Consider the following 12706-nt stretch of genomic DNA (forward strand, 5'->3'; position numbering starts at 1 on the left):
GAGCGGCCCCAACTTCCGGCCCCTCTGCCCGCCCGCGCACTCTATGGTTAGCGGGCCCGGAGGTCTCTGAGCCGTTGGATTGCGTGCGGGGACCAGCGCGGGCCTTCACTGGGGACTGGGGCTCACCGAGACTTGGGGGGAACCGCGTCGTCACGGAGCGGTCCGCTGGACCCCGGGGCAGGGGCAGCTCTCGGGCTCCCACCCCCAGTTACAAGGCACTGGCTGAAGTGATCAGTTGTGCCCGCCGGTGAGCTCAGGGGTGGAGCGTCCACCTGTGAACCTGGAGGCCACGGTTGGATCCCCGGTCAGGGCACAGGCCCGGGTTGCAGGCTCCATCCCCAACAGGGGGCGTGCAGGAGGCAGCGGATCACTGATTCTCTCTCATCACTGATGTTTCTATCTCTGTGTCCCTCTCCCTTCCTCTCTGAAATCAATAAAAACATATTTTAAAAAAAATAGATATTTGGCCCTAGCCTGTTTGGCTCAGTGGATAGAGCGTCACCTGCGGACTCAAGGGTCCCGGGTTCGATTCTGGTCAAGGGCATGTACCTTGGTTGCGGGCACATCCCCAGTGGGAGGTGTGCAGGAGGCAGCTGATCGATGTTTCTCTCTTATCGATGTTTCTAACTCTCTATCCCTCTCCCTTCCTCTCTGTGAAATATCAATAAAATATATTAAAATAAAATAAAAAATAGATATTTTAAGTGATCAGTTGTGGCCATGTGACCACAGGATTGGCCCCACGATTCCCTTTTCTAACATCCGGGCCGGGGTTAGGGGTCATTTGTCTAGCGGGCAGCCTTTTTTTGCGGGGGGGGGGGGGTGGTTGTGCGTGGAATGTACCAGGTAATTAGAAGGCACCAAACTGAATCCGAACCAGAGGCTCCTTTCCAGGAGCACAAAGCAGAGCACGTGCAGGTGACGCGTGATCAGCACGTGACCCATACCGAGCTGGCTGGGGTCACGGAGAGGACCGAGTACTCCGCGGGAGTGGCGAGGGGTTTCCCGGAGGTGGTCTGCAAACGGGGTCTTGACGCCTCGATGCGGTGAGCTGGCCCGGTGTGTCCCCGCCCGCGGGGGAGTCGGAGGAAAAGGGTGTTGCGGGGCCTCGAGCTGCCGTCCCGCCAGCCCGTGGTCCTCAGCGCAGGGGAGGAAGCAGATGGCGCGCTCAAACCAGGTAATCTGAGTCGCGAGACTGGCTCTAAGGGCAGGGCCTGACCAGCTGGCTGCGGTGCGGTGGGCGTCGTTGCTACCTCCCACGAAGGGACGGGCAGAAGGACTCCCTGCCCCTGGAGAGCAGTGTGCGTGTGCCTCCTCATTCGGGGAGCGGGTGAGAATGCCCGTTAAGGACAGCCGTATCTTGAAAGCAGGGATGTTAACTGCTGGGAGGGAAGCTCAAAGGTAAGGTGTGTGGCGCGGTGCCCACGGAAGCTGAGCGGGCGAAACCACGGGCTCTGTTATCTGTTTGCCTCTTGGCTCCACATGGACCTTCAGTTCCCGTGCTGCGATGACGGCCTGGACCCGGCTCTTCTCCCCTGTCCGCGAGGGCACCGGAGGGACATGGGGCGGGAAGGGCTTGGCTTCCGGCTCGCGCACCAAGATCCACCGGCCTTGCAAGTGCCTGCGCCATCGGCCACCAGGGGGCGCTCTGCTCCAGCCGCTCCAAGAGCGGGCTCTCCCAAGCCGCTGAGGCCGCCCCGGTCCTCCTGGCTGGGTGCTGCCTAGGCCACGCTTTGGACCGGGCAACGCAGGGCCCTACCCCGTGCACCTGGCCCTCGGCCTTGTTTACTGATGCCCTGGACCGGTCTCCCAAAGCCCTCTGGGCTCTGTGTACCCAGCGCAGTGCCCAGCTCCCTCCCCCAGCTCATCCACTTCGGCTCTTCTCCCCAGAGGGTCCATTCCCATCACCTGCCACGCCCTGTGTGGGCATCACACCCTCCAGTCCTCCTGCACACGGAGCTCCAGCTCTTGCGCACCTGACCCCCGGCCTTGGCTCACCTGTGCCAGGAGGGTTGTTTGCAGGCCTCTGTTTGAGGTTCATTTGTTGTTAATTTTATCACCTGTTTGTGGTGTGTGGTTTTTCTCTTGCCACTTTCAAGATTGCTCTTCATCTTTAGCTTCCAATAATTTGACTGTGATGTGTGTAGGTGTGGCCCTGGTTCCTGGTTTTTTTTATTTTTTATGTATATTTTATTGATTTCAGAGAGGAAGGGAGAGGGAGAGATAGAAACATCAATGATGAGAATCACTGATCAGTTGCCTCCTGCACGCCCCCTACTGGGGATCGAGCCAGCAACCCTGCATGTGCCCTTGACCGGAATCGAACCTTGGACCCTTCATTCCACAGGCTGAGGCTCTATCCACTGAGCCAAACCAGCTAGAGCAGTGTGGCACATTTTTAAAAAAAAAACACAAAACTGTATCTATCTATCTATATATATATATATATAGATTTGAGAGAGGAGAAACATCAATTTGTTGTTCCATGTATTTATGCATTTCTCTATGTGTCCTGCCCAGGATCAGACCCATAACCTTGTCATGTTGGAACAAAGCTCTGACCAACTGACCTTGCTGGCCAGGCTGCCTTCTTCCTTTTTGTTTCTAAGCAGGGTCGGTTTGTGGAGCATCTTTAAAAAATCTTTCTCTGCCCGGCCAGTGTGGCTCAGTGATTGAGCTTGGACCTATGAACCAGGAAGTCACGGTTTGATTTCTGGTCAGGGCACATGCCTGGGTTTTGGGCTCAATGCCCAGTAGAAGGTGTGCAGATGGCAGCCAGTCAGTGATTCCCATCATTGATGTTTCTCTCCCTCCCTAACCCTTCCTCTCTCGGAAATCAATTAAAAGAATAATAATTTAGTCCTATCTCTGGACTTGCTGGTGGTTTTCCTTATATCCAGACTTTGTGTATGAAAAAGTAGAGTGCCTCTAGCTGTTTTCTTCCATTCTTCCCCTGCTATGTGGGCAGGATGGGGCTGTTCCCCTGAGTCCACTCGGGCCCGAGGGTTGAGGCCGCGCTCCAGCTCCTGGTGAGGAACCCTCCAGAGCTTCCACCTGAACCCCGTGCTCCCGGTCCCCGCCCCTCCACGCCTGGGTGCTAATCACCAGCGCGGTAAGCCGGCCTGCAAGTCTGTCCTGCTTTTCAGAGGTTTGAGGCTGAGCTTTTTATAGCCTCTGTCCCTACACAGCTCGATTTGGTAAACTTCTTGGGAAGTGGTGTTCCGTGCTTCAGGCTCCTCCGTGTCCCCATCCCACCCTGTCCCTCCAGCAGGGTGCGACCAGCAAGCTCGCTGACTTCCCTGTTCCCTGGGGCAGCCCTCCCCGCAGCCCTCCCCGCGGCCAAGCTTGCCCCTGGCTCAGGCGGAGTCAGCTCAGGCCCCGGTGAAGTCTGCTGCTGAGGTCAGCGCACCGGGCGGGCTTCTCCCGACTTCAGAATTTTAGACCCTTCAGTCTGCTTCCCGCCAGCGTTCTCTGAGGCCTTTTAAAAAGACGGTATTTATAGTTTATCTGCTTTTTCTACTTCCCGATTACCATACGATCGGCCGGAAGCAACTCCATCCTACTACAAGTCTCTAAGCACTTTTAAAGTGTTTACTTCCTTTCTCTGAACTTTGAAAGCTGACTCTTCCTAAGGAATCAGTTTATATCCTGTCTTAAAAACCTATTCCTACTGCTAAGTGAAAAAAACACCCAAACTATGTTATGCCGTGTTCCCCATAATCACAGTGTGTGTAAAATAAAATACACACACACAGCTGTCCCTCGGGATCTGCTGAGGATTGGTTCCAGGACCCCTCCCCCCGGCAAATACCAATTCCAAGGATGCTCAAGTCCCTTCTATAAAATGGCATAGTAGCCCTAGCCAGCTTGGCTCAGTGGATAGAGCTTTAGCCTGTGGACTGAAGAGTCCTGGGTTCGATTCCGGCTAAGGGCACGTGCCTGGGTTGCGGGCTTGATCCCCAGTAGGGGGCGTGCAGGAGGCAGCCAATCAATGACTCTCATCATTGATGTTTCTATCTCCTTCTCCCTTCCTCTCTGAAATTAATATATTTTAAAAAATAAAATGGCATAGTATTTGCACGTACCTACATACACCTGTGTACTTTATATCATTTCTAGATTACTTATAATACCTAATGTATGCAAATGCTATGTGAATAGTTGTTACCCTGTGTTGGTTAGGGAATAATAACAAGAAAGAGTCTGTACCTGTTCAATGCAGATGATCACGAGAGGCCTAATGACGTAATACCCGTCAGCAACAATGTATCATGTCCCCGCCCCCTGAATATTTCTCCCCTGCAGTGGGTTGAAACTATGGGTGCGGAACCATGGATATGGAGGACCGACTGTATCTGAGGATTTGAAATAAATGAGTGGGGTAGGATATGGCAGCCTATTTTGTAAAAGAAGTTTCTAAGATATTCCATAGCCTATGAGAAGGACATAAATAAGCGTAGCTTGTCAAGGCGGAGGGGCGGGGGGGCGGGCAGAAACCCGGCTGAGCTGCAGACTCTTCACGCGAACTGTGCGCTGCGGGTACAGTGACTGGGGGGGTGCAGTGGCTGGAGGCTCCGCCGGTCCCGTCCCTCGGAGTGAGGCCGTGGGCTCCGCCGGCCTGGGTCCTGGCTGCCGCCCGCTGCCTGGGCGATGAAGGGCAATGCACAGCTCAGACTCCTGGGCCAGGAAGGGCCGCCAGTGTGGTGAGGAAACAGGCATTTGGTCGCACTCGCTGGCTTCAAGACAGAAGAGAACAAGCCAGCCCTGACTTGCAGGCACAGAAAACTGCCTTTGGGGATATCAGTGAGCAAAGGGTTTACACTTCTGCAAGGTCCTTTATGAAGAGATCAGGCTGTTATTTTTTGAACCGACGAAGGGATAGTAGGTTAGATGGCGGCTTTGTTAGGGCTTTTTAGATCACCTTTTCTGATTATAGGATATGGATCTTAGATGATGTATTTGGGCATTGTACCTTTTTGAAAAAATGTTTTGATTTTAGAGAGGAAAGGAGGGAGAGAAATACGGGTCGGCTGCCTCCTGCACGCCCCCTACTGGGATGAGCCTCGATTTGGACGAGTGCCCTGACCAGGAATGGAGCTGGTGACCTCTGGGTGCCCGGGACAGCATCAACCACTGAGCCACACGGCCGGGCGTGCCTTTCTTTTTGAATGTTAACATCTTGACAGCACAGCAGATTATTACCGATGGTCTCCCTCACTTCACTCCAGGCTTCCACACCAGGGTCAGCTTACTATGGCCAGGGCAAATCTAGCCTAGTTCCTGAGCTGGGGTTAGCTTGCTTTGCATCCTCAAGCTAAGAATAGAATGACCTTCTTACATTGTTGAAAAAAAATGTTATGCCACATGCAAACATGAACTTCAAACCTGAGCGTCCTAAAGCGGCGTTACTGGAGCAGAGCCGAGCTCACTCCTTCACGGATCAGCGACGGCTGCTTTCCTGCCAGAATGTCGAGTAGCTGCACCAGACCAGGGGGCCCTCAAAATCTAACTGTCCACAGCCTGGTCCTTCACAAGGAGCATCTGCCAGCCCTTGTGCCACGAGCTGTGACTAAGTTCCCAGAGCAACCTCCCGGCGAGGTGGACTGAGCGAATGCCATGCCCTTGTGCCAGGAAACTTGTGCTTGCTTTCCCACCGACTCTGGGCACAGTCACGTGACCGGCTTTGACCAAAGGGAGTCCGAGAGACAGCATACAAGCGGAGGCTTGATATGGAATTGCTCACTGGGGCTTGTTCTCCTGTTCCCCGGCCACTGTCACGTGAACAGACCTCGGCTAGTCATGGATGGGTCATGTGAACCTGAGCTGAACAGCCCAGTCATTCCAGCTGAGGTCGGCCTGGGTTAGCCAAGAGCCACGGGTCCCAGGACCATCACGGCTGCCTGGCTGACCCACAGCTGACCAGACCCATGACAAGCCCTGCAGAAATCACCCAGACTCAGCCAGATCGCCTGAACCCGACTCTAGAGCCGCGTGACCGTTCATGGTCATATGCCGCTGCATCTGGTGGCGGCTCCTCGCTCATTGTTCTGGCAGCAGACAACCGAGACTCCGGGCACACGAATTTTAAAAATGTCTTTTGCCAACACAGGCTGAGGAACATTTCTACTCTGCTGAGGGCAGTTTAGGGATCTGGAAGGGGGCAGAGTCTGAATAAAGCACAGAAGTCTGGAACTCCAGGGGTGGGGCTGGATCGGGCATCAGGTCACATTTTCAATTTCTGTAAAAATATCTTGTATGCGTAATGGGACTCGATAACTTGTATTATCTGTGTGCGCTCTGTGGCCCCATCTGCCCACGGGGCGAGGCTGGGACTTGGCATGCCTCCTACCAGGCAGGGAAGCGAGCTAGCCGACGGACGCCGCCACTTCTGGAAAGACTTCAATTTATTTCCTATTTATAGAAAGGAACAGAAAGGGCCTTGGGCACAAAATCTCATGTCCAAGGCGTGACCAGTCAGCAGCACAGAAACATCCCTCTTGGTATCGCTTGGTCCTTAGTATGTGGAGCAGAGAGCGCAGATGCTGGGAATTCCCCACGGATAAAGCGAGAGCCCCGTGAGCAGCGGGGCAGAGCCGAGGGGCCAGGGGACTAAGCGTGTCCTGGAGTCTGTACCGGGAACTGAATTAGCAAGAGGGAGGATCTTGCTTCCCGGCTGCTGGACGCAACTGGCCCGAGCCTGTAGGCTGCATCCTGGGGCGCGGGGCCCGGGGCCGACGTCCTTCTCGCAGAGCCCACGTGGCCCCTGCCCGGCAGGAGAGGCCCATCAGAGTGACAGGTCACCTTCGGACCTGCGTGAACTCCTTGCGCAGCCACACGGAGTCCTGGTAGAAGCGAGGGTCGCCCAGTCTCACGGCCGTGCGTTTGTAGAAGTAACAGTAGAACACCGCCGCTGTGGGTGAGCAGAAGGGGCAGGTGCTCCTGAGGACTGGCTCCAGTGAGCACGGAACCCCAGGAGGCCGCGGCCTGCCTCCTGACCGCCCCGGGACTCCCAGCTGCGGCGGGCGGCAGCCCCGTTCTTGGTGTGGCTGTTCCCGTCCCACGCCGGCTGTGGGGCTGACCAGCCAGGGTCCAGGCCCTCCACGGGGAGCCTGAGGATGCTCCGCCCTTACCTAGCCTCTGGAACACAAACAGCGTTTGCAGTCCATCTGTCCAGACAAAGCGGTTAGAGTCTTTCCAGCGTAAGTTCTGACGGGAGACAGGGAGACGGGAAAGGTTAATGACAGGTGAGGCCCTGACGCCCAACTGGGTGAGCTGCAGTGCCCTGGTTTAAAAGCAGGTCAGCCCTGACCGGTTTGGCTCAGTGGATAGAGTGTCGGCCTGCGGACTGAAGGGTCCCGGGTTCGATTCCGGTCAAGGGCATGTACCTTGGTTGTGGGCACATCCCCAGTGGGAGGTGTGCAAGAGGCAGCTGATCGATGTTTCTCCCTCATCAATGTTTCTAACTCTCTGTCCCTCTCCCTTCTTCTCTGTAAAAAATCAATAAAATATATTTTTTTAAAAAAAGCAAAGCAGGTCAGTCTCACCCTCCCTCTTCCCACAGCCCCGGCTGCTGCTCACAGGTGCCTCCAGCGCCCTTTTTTGCTGAAAAGCCAATCTCCTTAACGCGGAGGGAGGACGGGTGACCTCAGCTGGTCATTACCTTCCCTCCGTAGCCCTGGCCAAGGAGAAGGGACTAGCTCAGAGCCTCGGGGTCCCCGTCTTCCTTGAAAAGCTCGGGCTCAGCCCTGTCAGCTGAGGGCTCGGGCAGCGCGGGCTTCCCAGGGGGCGGCCAGCGCCTGTTTTGGCTCCAGGACCAGAGAAGGGGCCATCTTCCTCAGGAAGCACCTGCGCCCTGGGCACAGCCGGCTCCTTCCCTCCGAGAAGGTGGCCTTAGTTCAGAGGTGACCAGACGCCCCGAGTGGTAACGCGTTCCCTCAGGACGCGCATTGAGAAACGCTAGGGACACCCAGGAAGAAGAAACCTGAAGCCCTGAACACTGGGCCTGCTCTGTGCCCACCTCGGCACCGCGGGGGCCCCTGGGGTGGCTCTCGGGGGTGACGGTGGCAGCAGGGGCACGAGGCGCAGAGAGAAGCGGCGCTCCTGCTTGGCTCTTTCCCGTGGGACACGGGGGCCTAGATGCCCGGACCAGCACCCACCCAAACGGATGGGATTCAACTTCCCGTTTTGGCCCCAGGAGACCTGTTTGGGGCGAAGGTGAACTGAATGTTCCAGAAGCTGGTCTTCAACACGGAAGGTCGGGCAAAAGCGCCTTAGGAGACCCACATACTTTGCCCGGCCACACTCACTCCCCTTCCTGCCCCAGGGTTCTGGGTGACGTGTGAGAACGACGCGGGCCCCAGGACAGCTATTCCTGGCCCCTGTGAAGGCGCCGGGGCCCACAGCTCCCGCTTACCATGACCCAGACGTGCAGGGCGATGCTGAGGGCCAAGTACACCGCGGTCAGCACGGCGGTCCCTTTGAACTTGTGGAACAGGAGGCTGACCAGGCCGGCCTGGAAGACGAACGTGTTGAAGAACATGAGGAAGATGACGATGATGTTGAAGAGGATCGCGATGTCCTGGATGCTGCAGGCAAACGCAACGAAGCTCAGCCACAGGGCGGCTGTGAGGACCGCGAGGGGGCGCGAGGTCCCCAGGGGCACAGGACGCTGTCCCTCTCCCTCTGTGACCCAGTCCCCCGAAGCCCCCGGAGGGAGCATGCGCTTTGGGCCCCAATGAGATGAAGCTAAGACTCCCACCGGCCCCAGCAGCTGCTGCAGCCACAGCCCAGGCGTCCAGCTCTGACACTCCCCCCAGGAGCCTCCGGGCGCTGGGGGAGCCAGGTCCTCCCCGTCCAGAGCACGCCGTGCGGCGCACAGCCTGTCCCGCGGACGTTCCCGTCCAGCAGACAGCAAAGCCACTCCTGATCTTTGCGCGGCTGCTGCCTCAGGGCCATCAAGTCTCAGTTCAGGTGTCGCCCTTCAGACTTTCTTTAGCGCCATTATCTAAAGGGGCCCTTCCCTCCGCACCCCAGCTACCGCATGTCCATTGCACGACACTTATTACTATTTGAAATGGCCCTTCTACAGTATGTGCATATATTCACTCTCCACTGGAATGAACGCCACGGGAGCAGGCGTGCCGGAGTCGCCCCTGTGACGAGAGCGCCGACGGCAGGCCAGGGCACTGCGGAATGGAGGGGGTCGCGTCTAAGACTGCACTTTTCTCCTGGAACTGCCTCGGGGCGTCTAAATGTTACTGTGAAGGGACATGCCAACAGCTTCCATCCTATGAGGTTCATGTATTTTATTGAGACAACTGCCCTTTAACTTGCCATTTTGCAATCCTCTTCATGGCAACATAAGATAATATTTCTGCCGAAACCGGTGTGGCTCAGTGGATAGAGCGTCGGCCTGCGGACTGAAGGGTCCCAGGTTCGATTCCGGTCAAGGGCACGTACCTTGGTTGCGGGCACATCCCCAGTGGGAGGTGTGCAGGAGGCAGCTGATGGATGTTTCTCTCTCATCGATGTTTCTAGCTCTCTATCCCTCTCCCTTCCTCTCTGTAAAAAATCAATAAAAAAAAAGAGAAAAAAAAAGATAATATTTCTGCTCACAGATGCAGGAAGTGACAGGGTTAGCAGCCGGACCCTCATTTCTGTGAACGGACCCTCGTCAGAAGGATAGAAAAGCAGGACCTGAGTCATCTCTACGGCCCTCATGCTTTCTTCCTCATGTTTTCCTATGAATAACCTGGAAGTCATGCCTGTCCAGGCCCACGCTGCTGGGGTTCGCTGTCCGGTCCCACCCACTGGACTCACATGAACAGCACCAGCTGGATGACAGGCGCCGCGCGGAGCAGCTCCGAGAAGGAATTGACAAAGAGGTCATAGGTCAGCAGCAGGAGCTGCAGGGAGAGCACGAGGCTGTAGCCACTGGCCTGCAGCATCTTCCTCTGCTGTCCCGCCCCGAGGGCACATTCCGCAGTTCCCCACAAAGCAGCCCTGCCTCGCCCGGCGCTGCCCCTGTGCTGACGCTGCCGGAGAAGATCAGAGCTGTTCCTTTTACTCAAGACAAGAGCCTGTTGGGGCAAAAAAAACAAGAAGTGGTTAAAAGTTCATTAATACAACGAGGATTTCCCCGAGGCCCTGTCATGGGCCAGGCGCCATTCTCGGTGCCTGGATACAGCCGTGAGCAAAACCAACAAGACCCCAACGAGGCCTGCGGTCTGGGCACCGGCACCCTCCCCCTCCCCCTCTCCCCGTGCTCCATGCGGGGAGCACGACACTCAGAGCTCTTTTTTCTTTTTTTTTTAAATATATATTTTATTGATTTTTACAGAGAGGAAGGGAGAGGGAGAGAGAGTTAGAAACATCGATGAGAGAGAAACATCAATCAGCTGCTTCCTGCACACCCCCCCAGTGGGGATGTGCCCGCAACCAAGGTACATGCCCTTGACCGGAATCGAACCTGGGACCCTTGAGTCTGCAGGCCGACGCTCTATCCACTGAGCCAAACCAGTTAGGGCTCAGAGTTCTTTCTAACCACTCTGAGGCCAAAGTACTCCAGGAGCACAAGAGTGTCTGGTCGCGTAACAACACCGACTCTGATACTAATACTTACTGCAGCGGGAATCCTTTATACACACCGGGACCAGTCTAAGCATTCCCGGTGTTTAAATCTCCCAAGGTAGAAGATACTCCCCATCTTACAGATGGGACTACTGAGGTGCAGAGATGAAGTAACTCGTCCAAGGTCACACTGCCAGGAAGCGGCAGAGCTCTTGCTGGGATTCGATCCAGGCAGCCTGGGTGCTCTCACCTACCACACAAAGCGGTCTGGTCTCTTACTGACAGGCCGACACGGAGCCAGGCAGGAACATGCTGGCACGGGAGAAGTGGGGAGTGGTGCAGGCAGAAAAAGCCGAGAGGAAACCGTGCTCTCCCGCAAAACTGCGTGTAAGGTTCTGGGAGCGACACAGTGGGCACCGGGGGAGGGAAGCTGGGCCTTTATGTCCATACTAGAGGCCCGGTGCACAAGTTCATGCACTCGGGGGTGGGGGTCCCTCAGCCCAGCCTGTGCCCTCTCACCGTCCCAGAGCCCTCGGGGGATGTCCAACTGCCACAGAGCCTCTCCCACCACCACCGCTGTGCTCAGCAGCCATGAGCCCGGCTCAGGGCTTCTGGCTGAGCAGTGCTCCCCATGAGAGCGCACGGACCACCAGGGGGCAGCTCCTGCATTGAGCATCTGCCCCCTGGTGGTCAGTGCATGTCATAACAGCCGGTCGTTCTGCCGTTTGGTTGATTGGCATAATAGCCTTTCATTGTATAGGAGGACATGACAAGACCCAGAAGTTGCTCTGGGGGTGTCCTGTGAGCACTTCATCTGGATTAAATTTATAAACAAATTTCAAAATGCTTTGAGGGGGCCTGGCCGCAGGGGCTCAGTGGCTGAGCTTCGTCCTATGAACCGGGAGGTCACTGCTTGGTTCCTGCTCAAGGGCACATGCCCGGGCTGCGGGCTCGATCTCCACGTGGGGCGAGCAGGAGGCAGCCGATCAATTATTCTGTCATCACTGATGTTTCTCTCTCTCCCTCTCTGAAATGAATAAAAATATTTTTAAAAATGCTTTGAGGTGTTAGAGATTGAGATTGAATTAACATCTGTAAAGTGCTTTACAATTTACAACTCTTTTCAGATTTATTACTTTATTCGTCCCACACCCGCCCGCGCATCAGCTGTTGGCGTGCACACACTCCCCATCTCACAGAGGCTCTGAGGGGGGACCCTCGCCCACCTCACCTGGTGAAGGCCCACCTGGTGGGTGTATGAACGTGGTTTCTCTGAACCAAGTTTCCTCCTTCATCAAATACTGACAGTTACCGCGTACTTACCAGCCGAGGCAACGTCCTCGAACCCGCAGCTCCTCTGCGAGATGGGAAAGAGTGACCCCGCCCTGCAGCCCGGGGCACAGGGTCAGCGTTCAGGTCCTCGGCAGGTGGCGGGGGCGTGGAGCCGGGATGCACACCTAGTGTGACACCCCCGCCCCTGCTCACAGCCCCACTTCACACCCCGCAGAGGGCTGTGTGCGGCGGCTCCGCCGTCCGTCCCGCCCGCCGCCACCCCCGCGGCGAGGAGCAGCGCTCGGCTCAGGGCGGCGCGATTCGCGGGTCATGAAGCGGCCTTCACTGGCCGTCCGCCGCCACCTGCCGCGTGGCCTTTGTCCCGGGGCACGTCCCCGCACCTTCCCGAATCCGCTTTAAAAACGGGGCTGCCCTGGCAAGGAGCCAAAACCAAAACAATAACAAGCGCCGACTTCTGGCCACTTTCTCTACGAATCCTCCAGCACGCTCACCTCCAAGCCCCAACGTCGGTTGTCATGGGGACACCGTCCTGGCTTCCGGAAACCGGTTTCAAATTCCGGAAGTAGGTGGAGGAGGAGGCTTTGTGACCTGCTCTGTGGACGGCCGGTTGGCCATGATGGGGGCTCCCCGCGTTCCTAGGCCAGCCCCCTCCGTGTGGCCTTGCTGAGCGCCAGCTCCTGGCGGGAGGTTTCGCTGGGCCCGAACATTTCGGGGAGTGAGGGACAGGGCGGACCGCGACGGCGTTGCCGGCCCCTGGGTCCCCGGGCTTGGGCGGGGGGGGGGGGAAACGCCCACGGCGGAAGTGGAGTGGCAGTCAGCAGCTTGGCGCGCGAGGAGAGGGCGA

At 56.6% G+C, this 12706-nt stretch overlaps 1 protein-coding gene across 8 annotated transcripts; it reads right to left on the reverse strand.

The window, feature by feature from the left end:
* Positions 1-6074: 6074 nt before the first annotated feature.
* TMEM138 (transmembrane protein 138) lies at positions 6075-12666 on the reverse strand. 8 transcript variants are annotated; one of them, XM_080642613.1, is made up of 6 exons: positions 11893-12379; positions 9820-10079; positions 8414-8585; positions 7386-7487; positions 7131-7206; positions 6389-6910 (listed from the first exon to the last, which is right to left on the reverse strand). In XM_080642613.1, exons 2-6 carry the CDS (start codon positions 9945-9947, stop codon positions 6798-6800), a joined length of 591 nt encoding a protein of 196 aa, XP_080498739.1. In that variant the 5' UTR covers positions 9948-10079; positions 11893-12379; the 3' UTR covers positions 6389-6797. The 8 variants fall into 8 exon arrangements, with proteins under 8 accessions (XP_080498741.1, XP_080498740.1, XP_080498739.1 ...); XM_080642615.1 differs by lacking the exon at positions 7386-7487 and having other exon boundaries at positions 6075-6910; positions 12354-12666; XM_080642614.1 differs by lacking the exon at positions 7386-7487 and having other exon boundaries at positions 6075-6910; positions 11893-12399.
* Positions 12667-12706: the final 40 nt, after the last annotated feature.

This window comes from Plecotus auritus, assembly GCF_963455305.1.
Source record: "Plecotus auritus genome assembly, chromosome: 9".
In the NCBI taxonomy this organism is placed as follows: Eukaryota; Metazoa; Chordata; class Mammalia; order Chiroptera; family Vespertilionidae; genus Plecotus; species Plecotus auritus.